The following is an 11,474-nucleotide window of genomic DNA, read 5'->3' on the forward strand; positions in this document are numbered from 1 at the left end:
CCGTGAACTGTCATTCTCACTCTCCATCAAACTGTGGCCTGTGCACACTTCTCTCAACCGGACCACTTCACGCGCTCTGTCCGGCGGTTTGGCAGTGGCGTGCGGTTCTAAAATAAAAAAGAAACGGACGCAGGACCATACCAGCTTCTCACTCGAACACAAGGGAGTTTCGGAGGAACTGCACACACATTAACTGGGTTTTGTTTAACACATGCGGGGAAATAGGCGGGATGGGAATGGGACGTTCAAAATCACGACGATTACTTTCACGCTCTCTATCTCTCTCACACACACACAGGCACACGCGTACGTACGGAGAGAGGTTCTATCTCGAGCTCCCGTTAATCATGAAAACTATCCACACTTAATCCTGTTTGGAATTTAATGCACTTAAAGCAGCACACGTACGAGACACACACACACTCACACCTATACGTCCTTGCGGAGGACTTAATGCACCTCACTGACAGTCACCACATAATGGAGGAGGTCCGTCCAGGGTTGTTTTTTTTGTTTTTCGCCCGCACGAACTCGTTCACTCACACCGAACGAAGAGGAAAAGTGGTTCAACTGGGAATAACATTTCCCCCCACGCACTTGACTCACAATTCGCGTTTGTCGTACCTCGCGCGTCTGTCGTTCCCAGCCTTCCCAACGATAGTAGGCACTATAGGCACTAGGGACACAGTGCCCGACTGAGTGGCCTGACTGACACGGGACGTCCTCTTTCCCGCACGAGAGTCTGTACACGTCTGGCGAGACAGCGCGCGAGAACGAGCCGGACCCAGAGCAGCAGCCGTGTACGTGTTCGCATCTGCTCCGGCGAGCTGGTGTTGTTTTGTGAGAAGAGCGGATGCTGCGCTAAGTAGCAGCTGTTTTTTGTGCGTGGAAAATGGGTGAGATTGCGGGAGAGGGAGAGAGTTTGCGAGATGAGATGAGAATGGTGATTGGTTGGGAAATTCTGAAGGATGAGATTTTCACTACGACAAAGAATGCGCGAGCATGAGGTCAAGTTTCTAAAAGAAGTTATATAGAATACTGGTAAACTTACTCTCAAAGTTTTTTGGTTTGTTGAATTCAAAAAACGTTAATTTTCGTTTACACTTCCTTACACTAGTTCAAGTTGTTTCAAGATTCAATAAATAAAATCTACTCTCCTCTCGTAAACCAATTGCTAGACTAACTCGTCCCTCCTAGAAATCTTCATCTTCCTATGATTACTAGATCACTATCCAAGAATTTTCAAAGTACGACAATTTAATTTCCTATGCCTACTCTTCGCCCATTTTATATTGTTCAATGCTAAACCAGCAATACAGTCGGGCTGTCCCAGCTTTTCGAGCATTTTGCAATCAAAGATATGCGACCAAGAATTTTGCAACCAAAGGATTTTGCGGCCAAAGGATTTGCGACCAATAATTATGCGAACAAATAGTTTGCGACCCAGAAGTTTGCGATCAATATGTTTGTGATCAAGAAGTTTGTGATCCAAAAGTTTGCGACCAAAGATGTTGTGACCTAGGACTTTTCGATTTTGCTCTGCGTTTCCCGGAGCCTACCTGAGCTTGAGTAGCAGATGGAAATGTATATTCGCACTATACGTTGTACCGTCTAAAGTTTCTTTTTAAGTATTCAATGTCCATTAGACCTTCTTCTTCTTTTGGCACAACAACCGCTGTCGGTCAAGGCCTGCCTGTGCTACTACTGGGCTTGGCACTTACTTATAACACACAGCAGGATAGGGAGACCTACACATGAGAGCACGGTCCATTTGAGGTTTGGACCCATGATGGGCATGTTGTTTAGTCGTACGAGTTGACGACTGTACTACGAGCAAAAGACCATTAGACCAGAACATATAGAAAACAGGACAGATTATGTAATTTCACATAACCGACGAGACATTACCTTTAACTTAAAAAAGGGCTGTGCCGTTAAAGACGGAACGTCAAGTCAGCCTATATTCTTAGGTTCAAATAAATATAAAACCTAGTACATTTGAACACCCATTTGGTGGAGCCAGAGTGATAAAATCGCTATTTGATTCAGCTAATCAAAATGAGCTGTATTATAAATAAATTGATTTTTTATGCTTATAAACTAACGGTCCTGATGATCTTATGACACAGGTACAATCAATGTGCTGATAATTTTCGAATAAACTATGCATACACTGCTTATATGGATGTTAAAAATACGTACATTTTCAATAACATCTGTATAAAATGTAAACTAAATTTTAAAAAATCTAGTTTGACCACAAAAACGATGCGTGGTCGACCACGGTGATTTGTTATAATTTAAGCTCTTGAACCCGCGGGCATAAACCGAAATATTTTGCACAAGTTTTGTTTTGTACAAGTTGTCCCCGAGATACGCTGTTAATGCAAACCGAGAAGCAACTGCGTATCGCGAGTTTTCGCGTAAGTCTAGAGGGAAATTAATTCATTTGCGACTATTAATGTGTCAATTCAGTACAATTTGCTCATGGAACTGTCAAATTTAGAAACTGCGCATCACCAAATCATCGTATAGAAGGTACCGCGTATCGCGGGGACTACCTGTATATGCCGGCATCTGTCATTCAGGAAGATTCCTGTGCTGTGTTGTGCCGCCAGGTGTGTGTATGAGTAATGTTTATGTACAGAACGGCGCGAATTGTGGTGTTGCCGATTTGCATGCGTCCTGCCTGACTAAAGCGGCCTCGAAATGGGAGTTACAGGGCTCTGGAAGTTAATCGAACAGTCCGGCAAGCCGGTTCCGCTAGACACGCTCGAGAACAAAGTGTTGGCCGTAGGTAAGAATGGGCGCGTGTTTGTGTGTGGTGTGGAAACGAAGGCTCTAACTGTTTCGTTCTGGCATTGGCAGATATTTCGATATGGTTGCATCAGGTGGTGAAAGGATTCCAGGACTCGAAGGGAAGCGCATTGCCGAACGCTCACGTGCTCGGTCTATTCCATCGGCTGTGCAAGCTGATGTACTATCGCATCAAACCGATATTCGTGTTCGACGGTGGTGCTCCACTGCTAAAGAAACAAACGATCGTGAGTGGCTTGTTTTGGGTGGAATGGCACATCAAAAGGTAGTCATCTAACACTGTTCTTCCCATTGCAGGCAAAGCGTCAACAGAGTAAGAACAACTATCAGAATGAAGCTGACCGCATACAGCAGCTGCTGCTGGAAACGCTCGCCAAGGAAAAGGTCGTCCAGCAGGCGCTCGGTTCGGCCACCAACATTCTTATCTCGCCCTCCAAGAAAGCAATCACGAACGGTGGTCCCAGCACCAGCAAGCAGCCCGACCGTGAAGAGGAACCGGACGCAATGTTTAAGCTACCACCGCTCAAAGCACCGGAGGAGCCGATCGACCTAGACCGGAGCGACAGCTCGATGGATGAGAAAGCTTCGCGGCATTACTATCACCTGAACCTGAACGCCATCGATGTGACGAGCGTGTACTTCAAGAACCTGCCGGCCGATGTGCGGCACGAGATTCTGAACGACATCAAGGAAACGCGCAAACAATCCTCCTGGGGACGGCTGCACGAACTCCCGGTGCAGAGCGATTCGTTTTCATCCTTCCAAATGAAACGCTTGCTTAAGCGGCGCCAGGTGCAGGTAGAGCTGGAGGAAGCGGAAAAGGAAATGGGCGGTAAGTGCCTCTCGCTAACCGAGCTCGAATCGCTGCTAAACGAGGAAGGCGTAGAAACGTCTTCCAACCGTGCGGCACAGAAAATCGCATCGGATGAAAACACGCGCTTTCTGCTGGTGCGAGACGTGCAGAAGGCGATAGAGAAGGCGAAAGCTCGCGAAGAGGCAGAAAAGCTAGCACCGGCGCCACCGAAGGTGCCAAAAATTTCCAAAGATGAAGTTTACAGCCAGCTGCAGGAGGAGGCAGACGATAAAGAGATGGACGAGGATCTGCAGCTGGCCATTAAAATGTCGCTAATGCAGGACGAAACTCCGCACGCCGTCATTGAGCTGGATGAGGATGAGTTGCGTATGTCGCGCACGCAAAAGCGGGTGCTGGGAAACGCCGCACAAAGCTTGGCGCGTGGCTTTATGCTCGAGTACGGTGGGCTTACGACGGAAGAGTTTAACGAGCTGCTGCACCAAACGCAGGACGTTGATAGTGGGGACATTAACGAATCGATGTCGCAAATGTTTGTCCCCTGCGAGGAGCCGTCCACTGTGGAACGGGAACGTGCGACTCTAACGGAAATACGGGAAGAGCAAGAGATGATACTGGAATCGATCAAAGAGTCAGAAAAAAAGACGGAAGCAAAACCCCCGTCGGAAGGGGCGGCAGACAGCGACGCGGAAACCGAATCCGACTCGGACTTTGTCGATGTGCCGGAGGATAATTTGAACGATTCGGTGACAGGAATTTCACTACCGCTGAACAGTACGAACCACTTTAAACCGCACTACAATCCGATCGTAGACTTTACGATCGATGATCTGAAACAGCTGTCCCAGGCGGGGCCATCGAAGAAGAAGGAAGTGGTGCAGGTGGTCATCAAGCCGGAGGAAATAGGAGTGTGCGACCAGGACGATATATTTGCGGACATTTTCACCGTAAAGAAGGAAGCGCCCGAGACGCCAGTGAAGGAGAAGGGAGAAAAGGAAGCCAATCGCCCGGATGGACCGAATCCACCGATGATTAGCATACCGGAGAAGCAAGTGAATGAAATCATGCAGGAGCACCATGAGAACAACAGCTCGGATAGCGACAAACAGCCGAGTGTGGACGGTGCAGTAGCTGCGAAAGCGTTTACCGGGTTAAAGATAAAGAAGGTAGAAACTATAAATGCGCAGCTAAAGGAGGAGCTGGAAAATCTGAAGAAAGCTCCGCCAGTGATCGATCTGGGGAATATCGGCCTTGGCCAGCCAGTTCTGCCCGTACTGGATCCGGTTCTGCCCGGTACGGATCTGAAAAGTATTAGCGAAACGCTGAAGCAACAGCTGGAAGAGTTAAAAGCGAGTGCTAACGCAATCAAATTGGATGAAATTAATCTGGATGCTGTTGTGGCGAATAGTGAAGAGGTAAGGAATAATGTGACAGTGTTGCTGTATTTATCAATTGTATTATTTATTTCTTTTTTCCATTACAGCCCAAGGTTTGTAGCGAGGATGAAGAGAACGATAGTGAGGCTACCATTATTTATGATGCTGATTTAGATGCGGAAAAAACACCCACCAAGCAGATTGAGTCGCAGAATTATAAGAAAGGGGAAGCTAAATCACCTTCAACTGCAACCGAAGATGATGTATTGAAGTCAAAATCTCCCATTACAACTATTGGAGATGAAGAATCATTAACGAAATCTCCTTCAACGTCTAAAGAAGCAAAAGGAACCGACACAGCTTCTCCTGTGATTGAAATCATCGACAGTCCTGCCAAGGCAGGTACGTTGGAGCATTTAATAATAGCACGCACACCCGGCAAGGACTCGCACAAATCAACCGAACCGGAGGAATCGATCCCCCGCGTGCCGAAACCCTTCTTCGTCAACAAAACACCTCCTTCGGCGAAGAAAGCAAACACTGAAGAAGATGCAGAACCAACGAAACAAACCACCCCGAGTAAACCCGTTGCGAAAGAGCTGTTCCCCGCCGAACCGGTACCGTCTACAAGTAAACAGGCGCCACCACCACCACCCGCACCGGAACCACAGCCCGTACGGGCGGAAGATCTCATCACCGAAATGGCCGACACGCTCAAGGAAGCACACACACCGCTCGAGCTAAAGCGCATGGCGCTCAATCTGGCCGAAACGGAGCGTGAGCTGGAGCGCGAGCGGAACAAGCAGTCGCGCATCGGCCTCTCGATAACGGAGCAGATGCGCCGGGACTGTATGGAGCTGCTGCAGATCTTCGGCGTACCGTTCATCGTGGCACCGATGGAGGCGGAAGCGCAGTGTGCTTTCCTGAACCAGCTCGACATGACGGACGGCACCATCACGGACGACAGTGACATCTGGCTGTTCGGGGGGAAGAAGGTGTACAAGAACTTCTTCAACCAGCAGAAGCTCGTGCTCGAGTTTACGATCGAGGGTATCGAGCAGATGTTCCAGATGGATCGCAAAAAGCTCATCCAGCTGGCCCTGCTCGTCGGTAGCGATTACACGACCGGCATACACGGTATCGGCGCGGTGACGGCGCTGGAAATATTGGCCTCCTTTCCACCGACACCCGAGCAGCCGGGCGAAACGTCCGAGATGATGTCGATGCTGTCGGGGTTGCGCAAGTTCCGCGACTGGTGGTATCACGGTCGCAACGGTGCAACCGGTACGCGCATTTCGCTCAAATCGAAGCTTAAGAACATTGAAATTGGGGAGGGTTTCCCGAGCACCGGGGTGGTCGAGGCGTACCTGCAGCCGACGGTGGACTGTAGCGAGGAGGAGTTCACCTGGGGCTACCCGGACGCTGACCGGTTGCGGGATTATGCGCGCCAAAAGTTTGGCTGGAGTCAAACGAAAACGAACGACATACTGTTGCCGGTGCTGAAGCGGTTGGATGAGCGTAAGTCGCAATCATCGATTAAGAACTACTTCAAGGTGCAGAGTGCGGTCGGGCACAATAGGTTGAAGGTGAGCAAGCGGGTACAGCACGCTGTGGATACGATGGCCGGAAAGATCGTCCCGGAGGAGGAAGCGAAACCGAAGAAGCGAAGTCCGGCGAAAGCGAAACAGCCGGGTGGTCGTAAGCGGAAGCAACCTGCTGCCACCAAGAATGCGATCGAGACAGTAGATCTGGAAGTGATTGAAGAGGAAGAGGATGAAAAGAAAAAGGAGGAATCTCCAAAGGCGACCGTTACCGAGGAGGATGATGATTTTGTTGAGCCAGCAAAAACGACCCAAAAGGCTAGCCGTGGCCGTGGTGCTGCTGGTCGGAAGAAAGCAAACGATGCCGCAGCCACAGGAACGGCAGCCAAACCGAAGCGTGGTCGTAAAGCGGCACCGAAATCGGACACGACCAATGACACACAGCAGCCAGAGGGAGGAGAGCCTTCCACCGTCCAGCGACCGACACATTCGCTGGCGAATATTGGTGGAATCATTGCGAACATTAACCAACAGTCGGCGGACAGCATGGGGGTGGAAGAATCGGTCGAAGGGCGACGAAAGCGGATCGGTAACAAGATGCCGGACTTTAATCCGGCCATACCGCAGCGCGTGAAAGATGAGCAGATCATGGCGGAACGGAAGCGCCAGGCGGCCGAATTGTTTAAGAAGCTGAAAGCGAATGGTAAGAAGTAAAGGGCGAAGGGAGAGTTGTTCGATGCGCGTGATGTAAAGTTATAGTTGCAGGGGTTTGTGATTTTTGCATTCTTTCAAAAGCAATTTCAAACAGTTCAAATAAATTCCATGTGCATTTAAATGTGCTGTTTTGTAACTGCTTTGGGACTCGGATTGAGAAATGTTTTGGTAATGAAAAATACATTTAATTATCCAGCGTTTTCCATACTTGTTGGCTCTCGATCGCTGAAATGTACTGCTCCTCAGCGTCTTATATTGATCCTACACGTAGTTCATCTTATTCTCATGGCAGATTAGCATCGTTATCTCAAATGACTCAAGAAGTATGTCCCGTTTCTGCAACCAATAGAGTACCCACAAACTTCTTCTTCTTTTGGGCTCGACAACCGTTGTCGGTCAAGGCCTGCATGTACCCACTTGTGGGCTTCGCTTTCAGTGACTTATTGTTTCCCCCTAATAGAGCAGGATAGTCAGTGCTACGTATTGCGGCACGGTCCATTTGGGGCTTGAAGCCATGACGAGCATGTTAAAGTCGTACGAGTTGACGACTGTACTACGAAACCGGCTCCAACTAGTGTGTGGTAAATCTGAATCAGATTCATGAATCTAAATGAATCCTTTAAGAGAATCAATGAATCTGAATCTCGGTTGGACAGATTCATGTATCTCAAGAGATTCTTATATCTCGATATATCCACGAAATTCTAGGGATTCAAAAATCTCCAATAATTCATAGAGTTTGAGCTTTTTCTTATATATTCTTCTTATTGGCGTAACAAACTGTGTGGTCATGCCAGCCTATACAGGCTTATAGACTTCTTGCCATGTACAACACAGCCAGATACATGTGGTCCCCGAGATACACGGTTAATCGGGACCGAAAACTGCCTCAAAATACCGCGTATCTTGAATTTCCGCGTAAGTCGAACCTCGCAATTTCCAGCCAAAATATCACCAATCTTGTGTAATTTTGCAAATAGGGGGTAGTTTTAGCCACCAAATTAATTATTTGATGTGATTCTGACTGAATTTAACAATTTTAAACCTTTTCAAATCGTTTTAAACATTCGATCAATACCCAAGTGACATTTGCTCGAAATTGTTTTCCCATATCTGCTCGATTAGTACTCGATACGCTTAAAATTGTGAATTTGTGTGTGATCAAGTGTGTTCCAAGCGCCAAGACTTGGTGTGTTGGTAAATTAGACTTGCTTCTATCGATTGACGATGCCATCGAGCTCATTTTACACACATAGCTTAGATTTTTGATGAAAAACAAAAGCTAATTTTGTGTGACGTTATTTTATAAAAAATCAATATTATTTAAGAATAAAATGGCTACCTGACCAATTATAACGATAGGAAACATCATTTTCGAGCGAATCTAGAAGAAAACAACGAAAAAGCCGCATCACAGTTGATTTTAAAGGCCTTTTTCTAAATTCCCTTAAACTGTTGAAGTTTAAGGCTCCAGTTTAAGGGAATTTGCTCGAATTAACGATTTTTGGTGCTCGAAAATGTCACTTGGGTAGGGAAATTATTCGGCATTTGACAATGGATGTGTCAAATTAGTACAATTTGCTTAAAGAACTGTCAAATATAGAAAACTGTGTCCGCGTATAAGAGGTACCGTGTATCTCGGGGACCGCCTGTAGTTTGTTTTGCTACAGAGAGACAGTCCATGCGAGGCTTGAATCGACGACGGGCATGTTGTTAAGTCATGCGAGTTATCCACTCAACCACCATGGGATTGTGAAAAATCAATATTTTGAAAATCATCTTACGAGATTCATAAAGTCTTGGAGAATCTTTGGAGATCCATGAATCTTTGGAGATTCAGTGTGGGTGATTAATAAGAATGAATCTCAACGAAAGATTCATGAAACCCAACACTACCACAAACACTCTGAAGAATACCAGAGCTTTAACGTTGCATCGCTATTCTTGAAGCTTTTTGGAAATTAAAAATTTACACACGAAAAAAGTTAATAATTACGGCAAGTTATTTAATAAAAGCAGTTTTGCTGAACCTTATCTGCTGTTTCACCAATGCATCGACATGCCTAATACACAAAGCGTACTACAGAGGCAGAGCCGCTAGTAAACAGGTAGTACATCCTCATGGCATTGAACATCAATCCAATTATTGCTGCTTGTTTGTACGCTTGATGATCATCCACAAAGCTAAGATTAAGGAAGAGACTGGTAGAAAACTTCATCCCGGGTATAGATATCGAGATATCATAAGGCTCTTTCTGCCCGACTGAACGTGGGGTTCGTAGCCTCTCCTACCTATTAATAAACAGTTGATGGATAATAACATTATCCCAAACATTATAATTATTTTTTGATATTTTTTGTCGCTCTTACGTACACTGTTGTATTAATAACGCAGTTGTTGTATTAAAGATGTATTAATAACATGTATACGATCAATCATTTAAAAGAATGATCAAACTTTCTACAGCCTTCATGTAACATAAACAGATTTAGCCATTCCAGTGCATGGATATAACACATTCTACAAAAACCTCTTGTCATATGAGGCTAAAAAAATATTTTCTGCTATCAATCTAAATATATCATAATTCTATTAATTTTTAACAAATCTTTTGCGTAATGAGAGTATAATCTCCCCCAGAGTAATCGAGAATTACAGAGCAATCGATTCTGAAACGACACAAAGATCGAAAAAGATCACAGTGAACAGTGAGTTTACTTTTAAAACAGTTATAACAACGTTTATTTAGTAAAATGGTTGACAGAAGTGATTGACTTAGAGCAAGTGATTGACATAAGTAAACGACTTTAATTTCACACCATGGGAATATGTTCCACTCATTGCACCGACAGACCTTTACATCAAACCTATCTAATATTGCACCATTTTATGCACCACCGTCCCGCCCAAATGGTCAAAAGGTTACCCTCCCTGTATGCTTAGCCAGAAGCCGGCCCCAAACACCAAGCGTCTCCATGTCCCCGCGCACGTTCCGAAAGGAAGGTATCAATTTGTAGTAATCGGAATTAGTACGACATTGAGTGGACAGCACACGTGGGGGGCGCACACCACCTTTCTCTCTCTCTTTCTCCCCGTACGACCTGCCTGCGAATAGGACAGGAAGGTGGAATAAAAAGAAGAACGATTTGAATTTTAGATTGCAGAAAATGAGTAACATCCGAAGACGACAGCCGACGTCGACTCGGAACGACCGGCCAGCCGGGTGCAAATGACGACGTTCTCTGCCGCGTGGCGAGTTTGGTGGCAGGAGGACGATGTCTCTATTAAGCCAGCCAGGTCTTGTGGGAAGGTTTCATTCCCCCGTTTCCCTACACCTTCACCGTCCACCGTCCACGGGTTGGTTTGGGTAATGAGGACGTGCATACCGTACCGTACCGTACCGTATGCTAATTGTTCACCGTCTGTTGTGTGGAAAAACGGAAAATGGCAATTAAGTAATTTAACCGGAGCAAGAAAACTTTTTCCTTCCCCGCTCCCGCAAGTGGTGGGGTTTCCGGGCGTGCTGGAAAGTGATTGTCGCTGATGATGACATGGTGGGACATGGGGGAATGATGCTCGGGCTCTAGACGTTTGTTTAACGGTTGCTCCGTTGACAGATTTACCACCGACATGATGTACCGGCCAGGTAATGGAGATTGATGACTTTCTGCCATTATATTGCTCTTATTCCTTTCTCAAGATGGCTGTTTTGAAACTGTAGACTTTACATAATAACTTCAAATTGATTTCGGACCTGGGGATAATTTTCAGAACAAAGTGATAATTTTTCATGATGAATGCGTCTGTGAGATTGATTTTCATGTGTAAAAAAACCTTACTAATCTAGAATTTCTGTTTGATTAATTAAAACAAGCGTTTTCGACTCCTTTCTTCTTCCCTCTGTCTCTTCAATTTCAATTCTAAAAACAATACTTTTCCCCTGTGATAGTCCGTGCCGAGCCGCCGTACCGACCCTTGTGAATGTGAGCGGTTTGTGTGTGATTTAATTTGAAAGCTGTCTTTATTTATGAGCATAAACAACGCAATGATAAGCTGCGCGTACCCAGTGGCATGTATGTTTGTTTGGTGATTAAAATTCATGTATTGTACAGTGAAGCGAAGTACGGCAGTGCAGGGAGTGTTGAAATGTGTTTTTGCTGATAAGTTTTGCAAAAAAAAAAACTCGGCAAAACAAAGCAATTCAATTCAGCGTT

At 45.9% G+C, this 11,474-nt stretch overlaps 2 protein-coding genes across 5 annotated transcripts in view; one reads left to right on the forward strand and one right to left on the reverse strand.

Moving 5' to 3' along the window:
* Positions 1-786, reverse strand: part of LOC120957858 (uncharacterized) — a 63,215-nt gene extending 62,429 nt beyond the window's left edge. For 2 of the 4 annotated variants that reach the window (XM_049608706.1, XM_049608705.1), the window contains exon 1: positions 625-786. The gene's annotated coding sequence lies outside the window, so the exon portion shown is untranslated. Of the gene's footprint in view, positions 1-606 lie in introns of all 4 variants that reach the window. The other 2 variants (XM_040380274.2, XM_040380273.2) reach the window with 1 other exon arrangement.
* Positions 787-2,596: 1,810 nt separating this feature from the next.
* On the forward strand, positions 2,597-7,380 carry LOC120957925 (DNA excision repair protein ERCC-5). The gene is made up of 4 exons (XM_040380387.2): positions 2,597-2,797; positions 2,869-3,044; positions 3,115-5,043; positions 5,112-7,380. Exons 1-4 carry the CDS (start codon positions 2,710-2,712, stop codon positions 7,257-7,259), a joined length of 4,341 nt encoding a protein of 1,446 aa, XP_040236321.2. The 5' UTR covers positions 2,597-2,709; the 3' UTR covers positions 7,260-7,380.
* Positions 7,381-11,474: the final 4,094 nt, after the last annotated feature.

This window comes from Anopheles coluzzii, chromosome 3 (genome assembly GCF_943734685.1).
Source record: "Anopheles coluzzii chromosome 3, AcolN3, whole genome shotgun sequence".
Taxonomy (NCBI): Eukaryota; Metazoa; Arthropoda; class Insecta; order Diptera; family Culicidae; genus Anopheles; species Anopheles coluzzii.

Coding starts and splice junctions, on each gene's coding strand:
- LOC120957925 (XM_040380387.2), top strand. CDS start 2,710: ATGGGAGTTACAGGGCTCTGGAAGTTAATCGAACAGTCCGGCAAGCCG. Junction 3,045..3,114: donor TGCTAAAGAAACAAACGATC/GTGAGTGGCTTG, acceptor TTCCCATTGCAG/GCAAAGCGTCAACAGAGTAA. Junction 5,044..5,111: donor TTGTGGCGAATAGTGAAGAG/GTAAGGAATAAT, acceptor TTTCCATTACAG/CCCAAGGTTTGTAGCGAGGA.